The 21518-nt window shown below is 40.3% G+C and overlaps 1 protein-coding gene across 2 annotated transcripts; it reads right to left on the reverse strand.

Annotated features, from left to right (window-relative positions):
• Window positions 1-822: 822 nt before the first annotated feature.
• LOC128685124 (chorion peroxidase-like) lies at window positions 823-21413 on the reverse strand. Of its 2 annotated transcripts, none has more exons than XM_070102112.1 (10): window positions 21242-21413; window positions 20222-20415; window positions 18128-18293; window positions 17556-17753; window positions 16213-16360; window positions 13019-13193; window positions 12232-12384; window positions 9128-9326; window positions 8191-8296; window positions 823-7461 (listed from the first exon to the last, which is right to left on the reverse strand). In XM_070102112.1, the coding sequence occupies exons 1-10, from the start codon at window positions 21297-21299 to the stop codon at window positions 7380-7382; spliced, it is 1479 nt and encodes a 492-aa protein (XP_069958213.1). In that variant the 5' UTR covers window positions 21300-21413; the 3' UTR covers window positions 823-7379. The 2 variants fall into 2 exon arrangements, with proteins under 2 accessions (XP_069958213.1, XP_053627623.2); XM_053771648.2 differs by having other exon boundaries at window positions 18107-18293.
• Between the last annotated feature and the right edge of the window lie 105 nt (window positions 21414-21518).

Raw genomic sequence — 21518 nt, forward strand, 5'->3', positions numbered from 1 at the left:
TGCACCAGTTAAAGAGGTTAGGATTAAACGAAAAACTGAACCCTGGATGACAACTGAGATATTAGATAATATGAAATTCAGAGACCAGCTGCTAAAAAGATTTAAAGCAAACAGACAGGATATTGCAGCACTAAATGAATTCCAAAGGGTGAGGAACAGAGTACAGAGACTTATAAAAACAGCAAAGGCAAAGCACTATTGTTCAAAAATTGAAGAGAATAAGCATAACCCCAGAAAGCTCTGGCAACAACTAAAACAGTTGGGGTATAGCCATACGCCAGTAGATAGGTCTAACATAGTACTCGCTATCGATAATGAGGTATGCCACGAAACATCTAAGGTGGCAAATTGCTTTAATTCCTACTACACATCTGTTGCATCAACACTAGTAAGTAAACTACCAGCTGCATCAAATACCTTGAACACAGACTCTGATAAGTTTCAAACATACTATACCAATAAAGGGGTAACCCCAAACAGTTGTCAACTAGAAAGTGTATCTCATGACTTTATTCAAAAAGAACTAATCAGGTTAAACCCAACTAAGAGCACAGGCCCTGATAACATCCCGTCTAAGTTCCTAAAAGATGGTGCTTCTGAACTGTCAATCCCTATTGCTCACATAATAAGTCTATCAATCACCACTAATACTGTACCGTAAGGGTTCAAGGAGGCCAGAGTTACTCCTATCTTCAAGAAAAATAGTAGGTCTGATGTCAGCAACTATAGGCCTGTTAGTATACTCAGTATAATATTCAAAATTCTAGAGAGGGCGCTGTACTCTCCATAGCTATCAATCGGGCTTTAGAAGATCTTACTCAGCCGACACCTCCCTAATTAATCTGATGGATTACCTGAGAACTGAAATGTCAAAGGGATACCTCATAGGTATGGTAACCTTAGACCTGTAAAAGGCCTTCGATACTGTCAACCACAATATATTATGTAAGAAACTTCAAGCTATCGGTATAGGTTCTGTAGACTGGTTTAAGTCCTACCTTAGCAACAGGAAACATAATTGTTAAAATCAACAAAACGGAATCAGAACCCCTGCCGATAGCATGTGGAGTTCCCCAAGGCAGTATTCTGGGTCCCTTATTATTATTTTGTTATGTCAATGACATGCCTATCAGTGTCAAGTGCAAACTCCTACTGTATGCAGATGACAGTGCCCTGTTAGTGTCAGGTAAAGACCCACAAGATATAGCTCATGTTTTAACACTGGAACTGGAGTCCTGCAGCAAATGGTTAGTAGACAACAAACTATCATTACACCTAGGGAAAACTGAAGCCATTCTCTTTGGCACAAAACATAAACTGAGAAGGGTAAATAATTTTATTGTCCAGTGTAATGGGGAGCCCATCACTTTGGTTTCATCAGTAAAATATTTGGGAATCCCCTTTGACCCATGCATGTCAGGAGAATTGATAGGGAACAGTGTAGTAAAGAAAGCGAATGCCAGACTGAAGTTCCTGTATAGTCAAGCACAGTGTCTACCTACTGAGACTCGCAGGACCCTATGTCTAGCCCTTATACAATGCCATATGGATTATGCTTGCTCTTCATGGTACTCTGCCTTGACAAAAAAAAACTGAAAGATAGACTGCAAATCACCCAGAACAAAATCGTAAGATTCATCCTGGGGCTGGGACCAAGAGAACATGTAGGCCAGGATGAATTACAGCAGTTGGATATGCTGAATGTTGAAGACAGAGTAAAACAACTGATGCTAAATCATGTTTATAAAATTGCTCACGAACAGTGTCCAGAATATCTTGCTGTCAGTTTTGTCAAGGTTGTGAACCAAAGCAATCATAGTAATAGGGGGAAAGAACACAGTTTTGTAGTACCCACAGTCATTGGCCAGGCTTCAAACACCTTTTATTGTACAGCAATAAAGGAATGGAACAGACTACCCGCACATGTCAAAGCCAGTTATAGCATAAACCAGTTCAAGAAGACTGCCAAAAGGTGTCTGATGAATGTAGCTACAGAAAGGGAGGGGAATGATTTTTTATTTTTTAGCTAACACACGTATAAATTTTACCTTATCCCTAGTAATGACCCTCGTATTGTAGATAGTCTTAATGACCCTCGTGTAGTAGATAGTCTTTTTAGTATGATAATAAGATGTTATCTTCATTATAGAATAATAAGAAAATATTATGGCCTTTATATTATAATAATAAGGTAAAAGGACCCCAATGGAAATAAGTCACTCTGTCTGACTTTTTTGGGTTATCCCAGGTTCTCTACACATATGCTGCTATGTATGATAATTCTATGTAACTGTATTTGTGTATACCTGAATAAACTTACTTACTTACTTACTGACCAGTTATTCGTGGCGGTGGTGCATGAAGTTTATTTCCCTAACTTAGTGGCAGAAAATTTAGATTTGCAAAGTATGCAATATGCGAAAATTTTTGAAAAACTTTCAAACTTAAAACAGGCATTTGCTAGTGAAAATAACACTGTTCCTGAAGTAATTAATGCTGTGAAATGTAAACATCGTGGGTTCATGCATAATAGTAGTTCCTGTAGGTTTAAAGATTTTTCCAGTAATGAGTGTCAAAAGAAAGGTTACTTGAGAAGAGTGTGTAGGGTGAAATTTTGAAAAGTGTCTCCTAGGGATGTATCAAAATCACGTAGTGACAACAAGGAGACAGTAATGAAACAGCAGTCACTGAGATATCCTAGAACAAAGTCAGTTAAGGTGCTTGATGGAGAAAATAGTTCAGCAGATGAGGGAGTGATGAGTTTATATGCCGTAGAGGATGTATTATTGTACAGAAGGAGTGGTAGTGCCAGTAGAATTGAGTTGTAAGATATTAGAACATTTACATGCTGGCCATAATGGTATCAATGCCATGAAAGCAGAAGCTAGGAAGTGGGTCTGGTGGCCAAACATTGATCAAAGTATTGCAAAAGTCACCAAAAATTTTTTTATTTGTTTTAAAAATTTTAGGCCAATGTCATGACCTGTACTTCCTTGGCCCAGCACTTGGAAACCATGGTCTAGAATTCATATATATTATGCAGGCCCAGTGGAGGGCAAATATTTTTTGGTAACTGTGGATTCCTTTTCAAAATTCTTAGATGTACGCGTCACTAGTTCCATGACATCCACAGTTACTACTGAATTGCTGAGGAAATCCTTTTGTGATTATCGGTTACCAGACATAGCTGTGTCAGATAATGCTGCATATTTTGTATCACAAGAACTGGAAGCTTTTTTCGTTAGGAATAGTACTGAACATATTACTCCAGCCCCACACCATCCATAATAAAATGGTCTGGCAGAGAGGGCAGTACGGACAGTGAAGGAAGGGTTACACAAATTTACAAAAGGCTCTCTCAATACCAGACTATGTAGGTTCTTATATAACCAGGGGAAAACAGTTCGTTCATCCACTAATAAGACACCAGCAGAAATGATGTTAAATAGGAATTTTAAAGCTACAGCAGCGGCTGTCAAACGTCATGCTAAAGAAGACAAGTCATTGGTTAACATGCCTTCAGGGGGATAATAAACAATTTCAAGTTGATGATGCTGTGTATGTCAGGAATTTTGGGAAAGGTGACCCTTTGGTAAAAGGAAAGATTGTGGAGGTATTACAGGCTAGGATCTATATGACCCTTGTCGGCTTAGCGCTTTCTTTGATTATAATAATCATAAGGTACAAGTTAGAGGTTTTGGGAATTTAATATGGAAAAGGCATACAGATCAACTAATACCAAGGTTTAGGAGTGACGAAGAGCAAACACCGATTCCAACAGTACCAGAAACTGTAAGGAGTGTGTTGGTAATTACTGGCCAGTATAGGAACAGGACACCTTTATGGTCAGAGGAACACAACAGATACTAGTGGTAATAAACTTGAGGATCAGGTTAGAATGCAGGAAGACTCTCCCGGAAGGTTTGATGATGAACACAGCAGTGTGAGAGGAGAGGCTGCACCTCACGACAGTGTGAGAGGAGAGGCTGCACCTCACGACAGTGCCAACTCTCCATATCTCAGGCGTTTCAAAAGAGTAGTTAAACCTTCAGATAGGTTGGATTTATCAATAGTTTGGATGATGATATAATCTTTGTATTGTAACGATACCACCTGTGGTGATGATATAATGTAATTTAGAAAAGGAGGGTTATACGGTGTTTATAGCTGTGAGCAGTGGTTGTTGTTGTTGTTGTTGTTGTTACCAGAGGCGAAGCGAGAGCAAACACAGCTGAGTACTCTGCCTTTCATTATCTCCTACAGCCATAACTTTAATCGTAACTGATTCTCTGTCATCCACAAATGCACTCTAAGAGAGTGCAACTCCTCCACCCCCTCTATGGTGTCTGTTATCATTCCTGTGAGCCTGGTTTCCATGAGTGCCAGACATAATGAGGGCAAATTCCTTGGCCTGTACCTCGACAACAACCTAAATTTCAGCACCCATATCCAACACATAACAAAAAAAAAAGCATCCAAAACGGTGGGGATCCTCTCCAAGATACGATACTACGTACCGCAAACTGCATTTCTCACACTATACCATTCACTTATATATCCGTACCTCACCTATGCTATCTGTGCTTGAGGATCAACTGCAGCAACACACCTAAAGCCAATAATAACCCAACAAAAACCCACAGTAAGAATAATCACTAAATCCCATCCCTGGCAACAACCCCCCCACCACTCTTCATAGATCTAAACTTACTCCCTGTTCAGAACATCCACACTTACTACTGTGCAATCTATATCTACAGGACCTTAAATTCCAATATTAACCTTGACCTAAAACGCTTTCTTGATAGTTGTGACAGGATCCACAGGCATAACACCAGACACAAACATCTCTATGACATTCCCCGTGTTCGACTAAATCTTTACAAAAATTCAATGTAGTATTTCAAAGGACCTAAAATCTGGAACACCCTACCTGAAAACTCTAGAACTGCAGACACATTCATCACTTTCAAAACTACAGTTAGAAAATATCTTATCTCCCTGATCCACCCCGACAACTAACTACATGATAACCACCTGGTGGTTCACAATTACACTCACTCACCCACTGACTGTAAACCCAGAAATACTAATCTTAATCTTAAAATAATAAATCCTAACTAGTCATAAGTTTGCCTATGATACTCCAATATAGACACTTTGTATTGTGCCAAAACAAAAGCATTCACATTGCTAAACTAAACTAAATGTTAAGAATTAATCTAAGTCTTCTCGAAATGCCTAGCCATGCTAGGTGTCCTAGTGGCCCCCTCTGTAATTAGTATTTTATAACATGTAAACCACACAATACCCAAAACCTGTAAACCCCACATTGTAACCCTTATAGAGAATAAACTTGAATTGAATGTATGGTGATGCCTCTGTGATTCTTTTGTGTCACTCCTCACACTGTCATATATTAAGAGCAATAATGCTAGGCCTTAAAAATGCTTATGCAGTACTCACATTTTTTTTCAACACCCCGGCCATATCCCACCGAGGCAGGGTGACCTTAAAAGAAAAACAAAAGACAAAAGATTTTCTTTTTAAATTTATTAATTTATACAGTAGAAGGGGTTACTAGCCCGGCATTGTAATTGCCTCTTACGACACGCATGGCTTATGTAGGGAGAATTCTTTTCCACTTTCCCATGGAAATAAGAGGAAATAATATATATATATATATATATATATATATATCTTCTTTCAACAAATCGGCCGCTTCCCACCGAGGCAGGGTGGCCCAAAAAGAAAAACGAAAGTTTCTCTTTTAAAATTTAGTAATTTTTACAGGAGAATAGGTTACTAGCCCCTTGCTCCTGGCAGTTTAGTCGCCTCTTACAACACTCATAGCTTACGGAGGAAGAATTCTGTTCCACTTTCCTATGGAGATAAGAGGAAATAAACAAGAACAAGAACTAGTAAGAAAATAGAAGAAAACCCAGAGGGGTGTGTATATATATGCTTGTACATGTATGTGTAGTGTGACCTAAGTGCAAGTAGAAGTAGCAAGACGTACCTGAAACCTTGCATGTTTATGAGACGAAAAATGGACACCAGCAATCCTACCATTATGTAAAACAATTACAGGCTTTCGTTTTACACGTACTTGTCAGGACGGTAGTACCTCCCTGGGTGTTGCTGTTTACCAACCTACTACCACAGGACGGTAGTACCTCCCTGGGTGGTTGCTGTCTACCAACCTACTACCACAGGACGGTAGTACCTCCCTGGGTGGATGCTGTCTACCAGTCCTACTACCACAGGACGGTAGTACCTCCCTGGGTGGATGCTGTCTACCAACCTACTACCACAGGACGGTAGTACCTCCCTGGGTGGATGCTGTCTACCAACCTATTACCACAGGACGGTAGTACCTCCCTGGGTGGATGCTGTCTACCAACCTACTACCACAGGATGGTAGTACCTCCCTGGGTTGTTGCTGTCTACATACCTACTACCTAGGATACATTACTTACCTTAAGATATTTTAGACCTTAGCTTATAGTGAGTGGTGAATATACTTACTGTAGGAAACCTGAACAGATGAAGAATGGGTATAACAGAAAGCCGCTGTATTAACGAAACGCTGTAAAATAAGGCACTGTAAAGCGGGGCCCTCTTGTATACACATGGAAAAAATTATCGACTTTGAAAAGAAGACACACTGGACCAGGGCGACATTGTAGGAATTTTAACCAAAAACTTATGCTAACATCACTGAAATATTCTTGTTACATATAAATCTTCCATTCCAAAGAACATTTGACATTTAGTGACATACAAATGCAGAGCAAGCGTTCATTTCTACAATTCACACTGTGTAGAGCTTTATGTGACTTGATTAAGCTCTATACAGAGCAAAACATTGTCCCAATAAAGACCTGTTCTGTAACCGAGTCTTTTCTACAGTACCGTCAATAGTATGCTGCTGTACACCTCTGTTCAGTGTTACTTAGAGAGTAAACTTGACGTTTGGTGTATTATAGATCTTAGTAATTATAAAATGTATCTTACCCCTGTAAGCATTACTAAAATAATATTTCTGAATGTAAGTGAAATTATTAGACATCCAAAAATATAAATATTTACTGTAATAATAGCAATTTTATTATTAATATTATTATTATGAAATTAAATGACAAACTGGACAAGTACAGTTACTAAAAACAGGACATCTACCAGTTATACAAATGAAATTTAAAAATTACCAGGTATGTAAAGTATAATCAATATACTTTAAAAAAAATGTGTAAAAAAAAGATTTTCTCTCTGTAGATATGATAGTTTCGTCTTTCTTCATCATTTTCTTACTTGACATCGTCTACTTGGCTAAGATTGTGACCACACATAACACATCTTGAAGATAATAGTTGATGTTAGGCTGCCGGCCTCTCTCCCAGCCACTGGGCCCAGTTTGGTCGTGGGATGTTGGGACCTTGACACGACACTGGCTGGTTGCTGCATACACACATACAGACAAAGGTATTAATAATTACCCTAGATATGGATACTTTTGAGATAAACAACAATGCAAATTATAATTTTTACAAAGATTGTTATTATTATGATCTTGAACTTATGGAATGGACGAGCCAACAAGACACACTCCACTGAAGGAAAATTTATACAAGTAAAAAAAAAAGTAACTGAAGGCAGAAAAAATTAGATAAAAAGAAAAACTATAAAATAGAAATTATTAATATTTAAAAAGTAGAGCTGACAGAGTGAATGATAATAAACAAGACAAAACTGTATAACATGTATGTATAATTACAAGATGTACACTGAAGAGTTATGAGTCTTCAACAGCCTTTCACAGTTAATATTTAATGTTTGCTCATTAGCACAGGTTTAGCGTTTTCCCCTAAATAAAATAATAATAATTTAACTGATTTTAGAGAAATGATGTATTGATGTTGAGCTGCAAGCTTCAACTCACACCATTTATAATGTGTCCTGACACAAGATACAGTCGTGTAGTGAACCCATAGTATACTAACAGGTGCGCAGTGCACAAACAGTGCACTGGAGAAACCGCAATGCGCTGGTAAATGTACAGCGAACCGGCCAAAGGACAATGTACTAACCCTCTCATAGGGCACTGATGAACACTCAGTGTACATATTATGTATACTTGACATCTAGTACCGGTGTTGACTGTGAACATTTACAGAGGCATCAACTCACATTCTGATGTTGGTCTGCCTGAAGGCGAGAGGCTGAACTGCCTCTACATTAGCATTGTCACAGATGATCCTGGCCCATGATGTGCGACGGATCTCCTCAAGCTGAGCTGCAAGACAACCACAAGACTTACTGGTAGTGGGGGTGGGAAAGGGTGGAGGTGGGGTGTTTGAGGGAGGGGTGTGTGTGTGTGTGTGTGCGCTCACCTATTTGTGGTTGCAGGTGTCGAGTAACAGCTCCTGGCCTGTGTATGTGTGTGTGCGCACAAGTGTGCGTGCGTGTGCAAGCATTTACAAAGTTGGGGTTACAGAACTAAATTTCGAAATTTTACCTCTCTCTCAATTACTCACTACCAATCTCTTTATCTTTCCTGGCTTTATGGGGCCTGTTGTACCCACACTTAAAAAAGAGTATGAAATATGTGTTTTACCCAGATCATTCCATATCCTAACCACCTTCAAACTAAAGGATTATTTCATGACTTCTCGATAGCTCACTTCCTCTTTCCTCTCCATCTATGGTCCTAGGTCTCTTCCTTTCAAGCTACCTCTATCGGTCAGTCTCATTAGTCTTCACTCTTTTTGTCTGTCAGCCCTCATAGATATTTTTTTGTATATTTTTATCTCCAGGTCAACAAACTACAAGAAAATACCAAGTGACTGGTGATGTGCATTGTGATTTGGCAGCCAGTGCTGGGAACTGGTGACCTGTAAGGAGAATTGGTAGCCAGTGCTGGGAACTGGTGACCTGTATTGAGAATTGGTAGCCAGTGCTGGGAATTGGTGACCTGTAATGAGAATTGGCAGCCAGTGCTGGGAATTGATGACAGAGAATACTGAGAGAAAAAAAAAATGAGTAAAAAGTAGCGCATAAAAATACAGAAATTAAGCTCATTTTGTGGGAAGAATGCACATTGTTCACTACACTACAACAAACTTACGTTCAGTGAAGGAGCCTGGCTGTCCTCCAAGGTCGTAGAAGAATCGATCTCCCTTCTTGAGTCTGGCAAACTGGTCTCCCACGACGCAAAGGAAAGTCCAGCCCAGGAGACCACCAGAGACCGAGCGCTCGGCCAGTCCCCCCACGAAGAAGTCTATGTCATCAACGCTTCTGTACATGCTGGCGAGTCTCTCTACCACCTACAGGAGAGACCTAAGATTAACTCTGTCATTAAAACCGTCCAGTAAACGGATAAGACGTGAGCCAATAGCAAGGTAGTCTTATGGAATAAAAAAATACAATACTGTAGTTGAAACAAATCACAAATAACCAGTACTTAGGAGAGGAAACTTATGCTGACGTTTCGGTCCGTGTTTAGCTATCAAAACTTTGCGGTCCAGTCCCTGGACCCATTATGTACCTTTGTAATCCTTTAACTACCGCCCACAGGATGGGTATGGGGTGTACAATAAAGACGTTAAATTAACTTCTTAAATCTAGCAGACTGGTATAGTTGAGTGGTCAGAGTCCTGGCATGGTAGTTGTAAGTCAGGCTTGCCATGGGTTCCAATTCTCTCCTCTTCCTGAGTTGTTCAAAATTAGGCTAGATAAATACATGAGTGAGAGGGGTTGAATTTGAGTGAGACTTGCACATGAGTTAGTGAATATATCAGAGCTTATCAGCGTAGAATTAAAGAGGGTTGAGCAAATATTCTGTTAGTGGTTTGGATTTGTGAAGGACTTGCCCAGTGTAGGCCAACAGGGCTACGGCAGTGTTCCTTCTTTCTCATGTTCTTATGTTTTTACGAGTCTAACAATTACTAGAACCGTTTAGTTGTTTTTAACATTAAAAATTGCTACAATCATTATGAATAAGGTGTCATCATTACCAGTTATTTCTAACTGAACAACATTTAAGTTTCTCGTTAAGAGCTCTATCTCATGGTCCCGTATCTGTGTGTGCACAGAAATACTCACCTATGAATATTAAAAAAAGGCAGAAATACAAAAAACTAATAAATCAGCCATAAAACTGAGAAGAAACATTACGGAATTAGTTAAATAAAGAAAACAAAAATAAACACTCTGAGCACAGTGATCAAAACTGGTCTGCAAATATCCCCCAAAAAAAAAAAAGCTAATAGAGAAAGCTGTTATTGAAGACAAAACTTGTTAAGTTTGGCTGTATCGAGACAGAAAAAAACTCTTTACAAATAAATGGAATAAAAGAGAAGGGAAGACAAACCATAACGATCATAAAATACTTTACATAAGTCTCAACATGATGGGAAAATAGCAGCAGAGAGAATAAACAAATATGTAAAAAATAAATGGAAACGCCTGGCCTATTAAATGTAATAATTGCAAATAAAAGTCAGAGAAATTAAGAAAATGAAAACTGAAGACATAAACTTGACTGAAAAGCCTTACAAAAAAATTAAATCAAAATACAGAGTAAGATATAAGTAAATAATAACCAGATATAATGTCTGAAACTAAAAAATAGCTCAGATATAAAGTAGAATAGGATGTAGAATTACATGAAGCACTAAACCCATGCGAGTCACACAAAGGGTATATATGAGATGGTAAATAGTAAGGGACTGTTTACAGAAGGAAATATTTTAATATAGTACAGAAAAACTCATAATTGTAAATATTAAGCAATATTGTTTACAGGAGTAAAGATTTCTCATTACGATACATTAAAACTGATATTAGTCAACTGAGACAGAACAACTAGAAGTTGGTAGCGCAATGAGCTCAGTGTGGTTCAATCCCCTGTACGGGTGGAAACATTCTGGCGTGTTTCCTCTCATCAACTGCCCCGTTCACCTAGCAGCAAGTAGATACCTGGGTGTTAGTCGCCTGGTATGGGTCGCATCCTGGGGGACAAGATTAACCCGGGTTGCCCGAAATACTCTGCATAACCAGGGGCTTCTATATAGTACGTCACTGTTGTCAGCTATGGTCTGTATAAGTTGTATCATGGAGTTTAAGATATCGAGTTTATTATTATTATAAGAATAAATTAATTTCAGACAACAGCTGAGCGATAGGTTAAGACAAGATGTCGGTCTGGGTCCAGGAGAATGTGCAGGAGAGCTAAGCAATGCCGTCTGCAACTGCTTCTATATTTCATTGCAAAAAATATGTTTGACCGATACTGGAGCAAATTTTTAGGGCAGTTAGGTTGGGAAAGGTTCGTCAGGAAACAGGACAAGTGTTTTCTGACGCGGGTCTTACTCAGATGATGACCCACCATTGGAGCTTTTGGTTATCTGATCGAGGCCTTCAGCTGGCTTACCAGTCCACCCCATTAAAAATTTTATTTTAAGTTATTAGTATTTTAGGGTAGTGTTTCACAGGCTACAATGTCTACTAGTAATATGAAATATCCAGAGAAAAGCCAAAATAGTATCATAGTTGTTTAATAGTAGGAAAAGAGAAGATGTGGTCAGTACAAAAAAAATCAAAGATATTGGAAAGGAGATGGAGAAGATTCCTTAACTCCAACAAGTAAGAAAAAAAATGATGAGCGTATTACAGTAGCTTTTTTTTTTTTTTTTTTTTTTTTGCCTAACGAGAGGCAGCATACGAATATACTATAAATTATCCTCTGGGACGGTGCTCAGAGAGAACTAATATCAAGACTGTAGTGAAGAACTAGGCAGAGCTTAGCTGAGGGTTTCACCTCAGTGACCCCTCAAGGAAGGTTCCTTGATGTTGGTGAGGGGCTCTTGATTTAGGAAATTGGATCTGTGCTCCAGTTCCCCGAATTAAGCCTGAATGCCTTACACCCCCCCCCCCCCCAGGCGCTGTATAATCCTCCGGGTTTAGCGCTTCCCCTTGATTATAATAATAATTCACCCCAGTGAAGGACCCTTCATTAAGTGAAGTTAACCTATCCTTCCCTTCTTGAGTTCGATCCTGCTTGCTTCCTTTTTCCTACATGCTGTATGACTCCTATAAGTTAGGCACTTCTCCTCATTATAATTATAATTAGCTCTGGGATGATCTGGTTAATGTCTCTGAAGAACTTGAGTAGGACTTTCTTTGGGTTGCTCTGGTTAGGAGGTCCATCAAGCACTAGACAGGACTTACCTCAGGACTGATCTGGTCAAGTAGGTCCTTGAAGGACTGGGCACGAGGTAGACCACAAATGTGTCTTATATCGTTGTAAGTGGCAATGCCGTGGTCGCGGCCCCTGTGCAGGTTCAAACTCATAAGATCCATGCCGAAGTTGAACTTGGGAGTCTGTTGGAGGGAGAGATTGTTTTACGTCTGTTAGAGGGAGACATGGTTTATCATCGGTTGGAGGGAGAGATGGTTTATCATCGGTTGGAGGGAGAGATGGTTTATCATCGGTTGGAGGGAGAGATGGTTTATCATCTGTTGGAGGGAGAGATGGTTTATCATCGGTTGGAGGGAGAGATGGTTTATCATCTGTTGGAGGGAGAGATGGTTTATCATCTGTTGGAGGGAGAGAGAAAGATAGCTTTTCTTAATTGGAAGGAGGGCAGGATGACTTTACATCTGTTGAAAGGAGAAAGAGAGAGAGACAGATGGCTTACCATCTGTTGAAGGGAAGGAGAGATGTCTTTATATCTGAGGAAGGAGAGACGGCTTTGGTAAGTCTCAGAGGCTGGAGAGATGGTTACAAACTAGACAGGATGACATAGTATTCGGCTGGATGAAATGCTAAAATCAACAGCTCAGACTGGAAAAAGTATATAAATGGGAGAATCTTTGAGATCATCATAAAGAACAGACTAATATTTAAGCCAGACTCAGAAACAAACATTCAGGTAAACCTCAAGAACAAACATTCACGTCAACATCAGGGGTAAACATTCAGATCAACATAAAGAAACTAAAGAGAGATGCTCACCTGGAACAAGTGATTGGAGAGCTCCTGAGTAACGAAGGGGTCGAAGCTCTGTATGGGAAGCTGAGTGAAGCTTCTGACAATGTCATCCAAAAGACCATGAGACTGGATGAGATGAGGAGAGTTGAAGTGATCCCTCATCCTCACTGAGCTCACTCCCCCCGACGCTGAAAACAAACTACCACCCACCAGATGTATTATTAAACCTGCTTAAGATGTAACCCCATGTGACTTTAACACAAGGAAAAATTAAGGTTCGATCATCCGACTGCTAAGCACAAGACAGGAAAAAATGTACAAGTACAAACTCAAGCGAAAAAAATTATTAAGTGAAATACATGAATGAGTTAATGGAGAAAAAACGATTTTATCTATTTTATTTGTATGTATTGATATCTTTTATATATACATTTGTTTACCTATATAATATATTCATGCATTCTTAAATGAATGTATTCACATTCATTATCTACTAAGTATTCCATCTCTCACTCTTCTTACACCTCATGTCATCCACCATTGTGGTGAAACATATCTTGCTGCTCAACTCTCTGACATGTAACATGACCTCAGCTCATCAAGTGACTGTTTATGTTACATTACAGATAAACTCACTGAAGATGTTAGCATGGAAAATAATGAACCGAGGATCTTGTGCAAGAGTGAGTCGATGGGAGAGAGATGAAGGTAAGATCACACCTACTGATATGTTTTCTCCTTGTGGATTAGCGCTTCTTTTTGATTATAATAATAATAATAATACTGATATGTTTGTGGTTAATTTAGATTTCAGGACAGCATCGTGATTCTCGGTAAGGTTCTTTGGTTATACACCAAGAAAAAATATTAAGCAAACTATACACTAAACATTTGCGTTAATCTACTCGAATAACTTATATAAAAAGTAAATAAGAATGGGTAATATCTTTGGGGCTGGTGACACTTTTTTTTTAAAAAAAAGGCTGTATTTTCTGGAGGGCTTAAGGTTACTATGACAAATGACGAATATAATGAAAACTAAGAATGTTTTTCTTAAGATGTGATAATGGTGCAGTAACTTACAAACACAGGTATGAACTAACCTCATGGTACCCTGCACCAGGGTATGAACTAACCTCATGGTACCCTGCACCAGGGTATGAACTAACCTCATGGTACCCTGCACCAGGGTATGAACTAACCTCATGGTACCCTGCACCAGGGTATGAACTAACCTCATGGTACCCTGCACCAGGGTATGAACTAACCTCATGGTACCCTGCACCACGGTATGAACTAACCTCATGGTACCCTGCACCAGGGTATGAAACTAACCTCATGGTACCCTGCACCAGGGTATGAACTAACCTCATGGTACCCCTGCACCAGGGTATGAACTAACCTCATGGTACCCTGCACCACGGTATGAAACTAACCTCATGGTACCCTGCACCAGGGTATGAACTAACCTCATGGTACCCTGCACCAGGGTATGAACTAACCTCATGGTACCCTGCACCAGGGTATGAACTAACCTCATGGTACCCTGCACCAGGGTATGAACTAACCTCATGGTACCCTGCACCAGGGTATGAACTAACCTCATGGTACCCTGCACCAGGGTATGAACTAACCTCATGGTACCCTGCACCAGGGTATGAACTAACCTCATGGTACCCTGCACCAGGGTATGAACTAACCTCATGGTACCCTGCACCACGGTATGAACTAACCTCATGGTACCCTGCACCAGGGTATGAACTAACCTCATGGTACCCTGCACCAGGGTATGAACTAACCTCATGGTACCCTGCACCAGGGTATGAACTAACCTCATGGTACCCTGCACCAGGGTATGAACTAACCTCATGGTACCCTGCACCAGGGTATGAACTAACCTCATGGTACCCTGCACCAGGGTATGAACTAACCTCATGGTACCCTGCACCAGGGTATGAACTAACCTCATGGTACCCTGCACCAGGGTATGAACTAACCTCATGGTACCCTGCACCAGGGTATGAACTAACCTCATGGTACCCTGCACCAGGGTATGAACTAACCTCATGGTACCCTGCACCAGGGTATGAACTAACCTCATGGTACCCTGCACCAGGGTATGAACTAACCTTATGGTACCCTGCACCACGGTATGAACTAACCTCATGGTACCCTGCACCAGGGTATGAACTAACCTCATGGTACCCTGCACCAGGGTATGAACTAACCTCATGGTACCCTGCACCACGGTATGAACTAACCTCATGGTACCCTGCACCAGGGTGTGAACTAACCTCATGGTACCCTGCACCAGGGTATGAACTAACCTCATGGTACTCTGCACCAGGGTATGAACTAACCTCATGGTACCCTGCACCAGGGTATGAACTAACCTCATGGTACCCTGCACCAGGGTATGAACTAACCTCATGGTACCCTGTACCAGGGTATGAACTAACCTCATGGTACCCTGCACCATGGTATGAACTAACCTCATGGTACCCTGCACCAGGGTGTGAACTAACCTCATGGTACCCTGCACCAGGGTATGAACTAACCTCATGGTACCCTGCACCAGGGTATGAACTAACCTCATGGTACCCTGCACCACGGTATGAACTAACCTCATGGTACCCTGCACCAGGGTATGAACTAACCTCATGGTACCCTGTACCAGGGTATGAACTAACCTCAGGGTACCCTGCACCACGGTATGAACTAACCTCATGGTACCCTGCACCACGGTATGAACTAACCTCATGGTACCCTGCACCAGGGTATGAACTAACCTCATGGTACCCTGCACCACGGTATGAACTAACCTCATGGTACCCTGCACCACGGTATGAACTAACCTCATGGTACCCTGCACCAGGGTATGAACTAACCTCATGGTACCCTGCACCACGGTATGAACTAACCTCATGGTACCCTGCACCAGGGTATGAACTAACCTCATGGTACCCTGCACCACGGTATGAACTAACCTCATGGTACCCTGCACCACGGTATGAACTAACCTCATGGTACCCTGCACCAGGGTATGAACTAACCTCATGGTACCCTGCACCACGGTATGAACTAACCTCATGGTACCCTGCACCACGGTATGAACTAACCTCATGGTACCCTGCACCAGGGTATGAACTAACCTCATGGTACCCTGCACCACGGTATGAACTAACCTCATGGTACCCTGCACCACGGTATGAACTAACCTCATGGTACCCTGCACCAGGGTGTGTCCGAACCTGAAGGCAGCCGTGGAAAACTCATTATTCATACTTGGGTTGAAGTTTGGAATATAATCGAAGCTGTAGCCTGACGGGATGGTGTTGATGCCGAACGAACGCATGAAGCTGTCCCCTGCCAGTTACAAAGAATTTATTGTACAATTTTGTTATATTTTTGTACATTTGTTATACACTGGTTATATTCATGTTATATATTTGTTAATTTCTTCTTGCGTAAGCCATGCGTGTCGTAAGAGGCGACTAAAATGCCGGGATCAAGGGACTATTAACCTCTTCTCCTGTATAAATTATTAAACTTAAAAAGAAAAACTTTCGTTTTTATTTTTAGGTCACCCTGCCTTGGTGGGATGCGGCCAGTGTGTTAAAAATAAATGTTCATCTGAGGTGATGCACTATTGTCACTGAGGTTTTCAGAAAAAGTCTGAAAGATTCCAAAGCTTCACTTGACTTCACATGTCTTCCAGTATAAATAATTCACTGTCATTATAAAATTTTACTTATCTTTATAATCTGGCACTGGGAATAATTCATTGTCATATTACAAATATTATAGTCGAAATTAACTCAGAACACTTTTTAGTACATTATTTTATACCCAGATTATTTCTATATTTATTTTAAGTCGAGGGCTATAAGAAACAGCAAATTTTGATGAAAGAGGAAATTTTTCTGCTATTTAGTCAGGCATTTGTGATGCTAGAACATGGAAATTAAATTCCCCAATAATTTCGAGAAACATTAGGAAGTCAACAATAGTGAACAAGCAGAATATATGAAGTAAACACGAAATGACAAGACAGATCATGCCAGGCAAAGAAAATTTATGAAGCGTGTTGAAGAACGGGAGGTCAGCACCCGTAAACTCAGGAGAGTATATTCACACACCTCGAGAACAGACGTTAACAGCAGCATCCAGGGGGATAAAAAGACTGTGCCTGATGTATATATGTGAGTGATGTTCCCACAATAGAAAATTATTAATATACAACATTTTCTGGAGTTAGAAAAACATTTAATATGTTAAGAAGAAAGAGGAGCGCAACAACAGTGTTGCATTTGTTTACATACATTATGGTGGAGGGTAAACAGTCTAGGCAGAGATATGTTTATACGATGATAAGGAGCCATTCGTTAACACAGCAATCACAATAAAGAGCCACTCATTAACACAGCACTCACAATAAAGAGCCATTCATTAATACAGCACTCACAATAAAGAGCCATTCATTAACACAGCACTCACAATAAAGAGCCATTCATTAACACAGCACTCACAATAAAGAGCCATTCATTAACACAGCACTCACCCACGATGATAGGGAGCCATTCGTTGAAAGTTATATGCTGGATCTGAGCAATGATGATCCTGCGAGTCTCCTGGAACACTGCCTCGTCTGACCAGTGGGGGTTGAGGTTCTGCAGGTCCCTGGCCACACGGTTGTGTTGCCTCACCCACAGAGTGTGGATGGCTGTCAGACCAGGCTGCTCATTCACTCGTGAGTCACCTATGTTCACACAGTAACAAAATTGTAGGTTTATTGCAGTATGACCTTACTTGTAATATTTTATAGTGGTGTTTCCCTAATGGTGGTATTGTACAGGTGTATTATACAGTGGTATTGTATGGTGAACGTTCCCTAGCATTTGCAATGTATTGTAAAATGAAAGTACCCTGGTTGCAGAATTATTCAGTTAAGCTAAGTTAGTAGTGGTATTGTACAATGTAGTTGCTCCTCCGACTGCATGAATAACCACCACACCTCTGTGACTTTCCACCAATCTTGCATGATTAACACCCACCTTTGTAATGAACTGCTAGTTCCAGTTCAAGTGAGGGGAAAATTCACTGTACACCGACCTGCCAGGTAGCATAGTACACCTTTGTTTCTGCCCTCGCAGAGTCCACCTTGATTAGGGTTGATTGGCAGGAGGTTGTTCCCAGAAGTCTTGAGTAGACCGTTTCTGAACTCTCTTAAGGCTCGTTGCTCCTCTTCCTCGGAACCGTAGACTGTCGAAGCGTCTAACCAGTGAGTCAACTGGTTGAGCTGTCAAGAGGAAGAAGTTATAAGAAGACTGTTTACCTTTCAGTTGTGCAATTACTCTCCGAATATCTTTAAGGGCGGCTGGATTATGGGGGAAGATCTTGAGCTAATGAAATACTGTAGAGATACGAGCCCCTTCCTCGAATCAGACCTGACTCCCTCTCATTCCCAAGGCTTTGTATGATTACGGGTTTAGTGCTTCTTCACGAATATAATAATGGTCTTCCGAATCTTCCAATATCACGGACTCACCTGTAAACAGCAGGTGTGTGAATGTCGTATTCATTATCTTTTAAGACCGCACTCTCCCTAACACTCCAGAATTAACTTCTTCTGCAGTCCTTTCCATGAGCATCTTAAACAATCACAGTAACATCACACATGCTTGTCTAGGACCCACTTTTACAGGAAAATATATATACCTTCTTTCCTAAACACAGTTTACGAGAGAAGGAATATATTTTAAACGTACTTGCTAACTTCTGGTCCAGCTCCTGGGTATGACCTGCCACCACTGGGGATTTCCGCCTACCAGTGACAATACCTTCGTCTGCTGCACCTCATCTGATCCCATTATATAAAAGCCAATTTTCTTGCCTGTGCTTCAGATTCTTCAAGACCACAGTGCACATCACCTGCTCATAGGCTGTGGGACTGATTACCTCGCCTTCTACTGTCTTCTGTATATATTTCTACAGTCTTCACACTATGTCCAAGTACTGTACTGATAAAGCCAATGGACAGGGAAACGTCTACAAAGATGTTGTTCGTGTGTCTAATTCATCATCAATTTTTAATAACCTTCCCTATCCATCCTGTTATATGTGTTTTCCAATTATATAGCTAACGAACAGCTTCTTCATAGTTTTCAAATATCTATTCATTTATGTTTTTCATTGAAAAGGTGTATTATCCATGAGAATTTAGCGTTTTCTTATGAACACATTGATGATATTATTTTAAGTGGAAACAATTTATACTCTTTATTTCTACATAAATACTTTAGTACAAAACCTGGTATCCTGAGTCACAGTCTCACACTCCCCCGTCCAAGCAAAGTGAATTTTTTTCACACAGGTCGTCTCCCTTCGAGGGAAAGTGACCCGAAAGAGAAGAGACATTTCCCCATTACTCACTCCGTGACCGTCTTGCCAGAGGCGTGCCTACATTGCAGTTCAGATGTCCTTCCAATCTGCAGTATCCCAACCCTTCCTTCACAGTACAAGTACTGAAGCTTTTCGAAATTCTGAGTCTAGTGAAGGGGCCACTGTTGTTTAAACAGTCAGACACAAAGTGATGTCAATGATTTTTGGCACCGAGAGTGAGTCATTAATACAAACAATCTCCTCCCCAGCATCGCCATCTTGGTTTCCTTAACTAAAGAGTATTTAACTTATAGAGGTCAGCTGATTGATATATTACTAAAGAATTTCAAACACCAGAATTTGGGACTATCACAAATAATATTTTATAGCTCGATATGTTGGCACATTTAACAATTTCATAGACTAGCAATTATACATATATATAATAGTTTATCGTATCATTATATATATGTAGCTATGCCATTAATATACAGCAGAGATATTACCTATGATCCACGTATTCGTATGTGTTATTATCTAGCTTGGCATGTATTTATTTGTGATGTCAGACTTGTTGCATAAACCTCGCACGTATTGAAATTTTTACTATTTTTAGAGAACTGTAACTTTGCAACTACTACTACTACTACTACTACTACTACTACTACTACTACTACTACTAATAATAATAATAATAATAATAATAATAATAATAATAATAATAATAATAATAATAATAATAATTTGAATCGGTAACCATCCTCCATCCATTCATCGCGAGACCACAAAATATGCCATCACGAGGAGAATATATATATTGGTAATCCCCTCTTGGACATGACCTACCTGCTCGGCATAGCCGAAGGTGCAGTCGGAGCCAGCACCGACAGCCACCATACTCCTGACGAAGTTCATGCAGCCGCCGCCCTGAGGACCAAAGAAGGGATCTCCTGCAGTATCGATGGGCCAGCATCGAGGGTGACGGAGAGGACCTGTCACAGGTCGACCATTCATGCAGCACTGGATCCCCTCCCCGCTCTCTGAGGGAAGGTAAACATTAACCAGGGAGTGAAAATGGCCTTTGAGACATCATACTGGGACCAGTGGAACTATAAACACAAATGCAGTATGATGTGATTCTTTGTTGACAATGTTTTGCCCGCACAGTGGACTTTATTAAGTCAGATCTATTTGTGTCTTGATAAAGTCTCAAACAATTCTGTGTGGGCGTAAAGTTGTCAATAAAGGATCACATTATACTGCATTTCTGTTTATTTTTCCATCGTGTCGATATTTGATACCATTTATCTCCATACTGGGAGCAAGACCTATGAAGGACCAGGAAAGACTAGGAAGAACTAGGAAGTAGTAAGAAGCAGTGTTGCCACTTTGATCTTGGCCACTTACCACAAATGAGTGAAAATTTATCCACAAAATTCCAACAAAAATGTTGAAATTATACAATAACAATTAAAGAATTGATTCTAAGTTTATGAACACACGATGTAAAAATAAAAGTAAATTGTTTGAAGACAAAGTTCATACTACCATGTGCCAAGACGTGTCTCCGTCACGTCCCGGACAGATCAGGTCGTCATGGACGTGTTCGCTACGTAATAAAACCTTCATTTAGATGTAATTTTCTTATACCATTTCATTATTTTCTTAACATCAAGCATGTGTCAGTATGTAAATATTTTCACAGAAATTGACTCCAGTGTGGATAATACCCTCAGAAAAATACAATACCCTCAGAAGCATAAGTTACCCTCAAGAACACACAATACCCTTAGAAACACAGTACCCTCGAAAACATACAATACCCTCAGAAACTTATAATACCCTCACCCATATAATTCAACTCACCCATGTGAGGGAAGGGAACATGAGCAATGTCGTGGTCTGTGAACTGTGCCCACTGCATCACAGACAACGTGAACGTTTGATCCGGTATGTCGAAGTCTGGAATGATGGTGTTGGAGACGTGACGTACATTGGGAAGAGGGAACCCATCTGCCCCTCTTGTACGTGGCGCAGACACACCTGGTGAAAGGTAGGTCTATAGTACATACATGTACACAACAATAACTTACACATCTGGGGAGAGGCAAGTGAATAGTACATAAATGTACACAACAATAAT

Source organism: Cherax quadricarinatus, chromosome 5 (genome assembly GCF_038502225.1).
Source record: "Cherax quadricarinatus isolate ZL_2023a chromosome 5, ASM3850222v1, whole genome shotgun sequence".
In the NCBI taxonomy this organism is placed as follows: Eukaryota; Metazoa; Arthropoda; class Malacostraca; order Decapoda; family Parastacidae; genus Cherax; species Cherax quadricarinatus.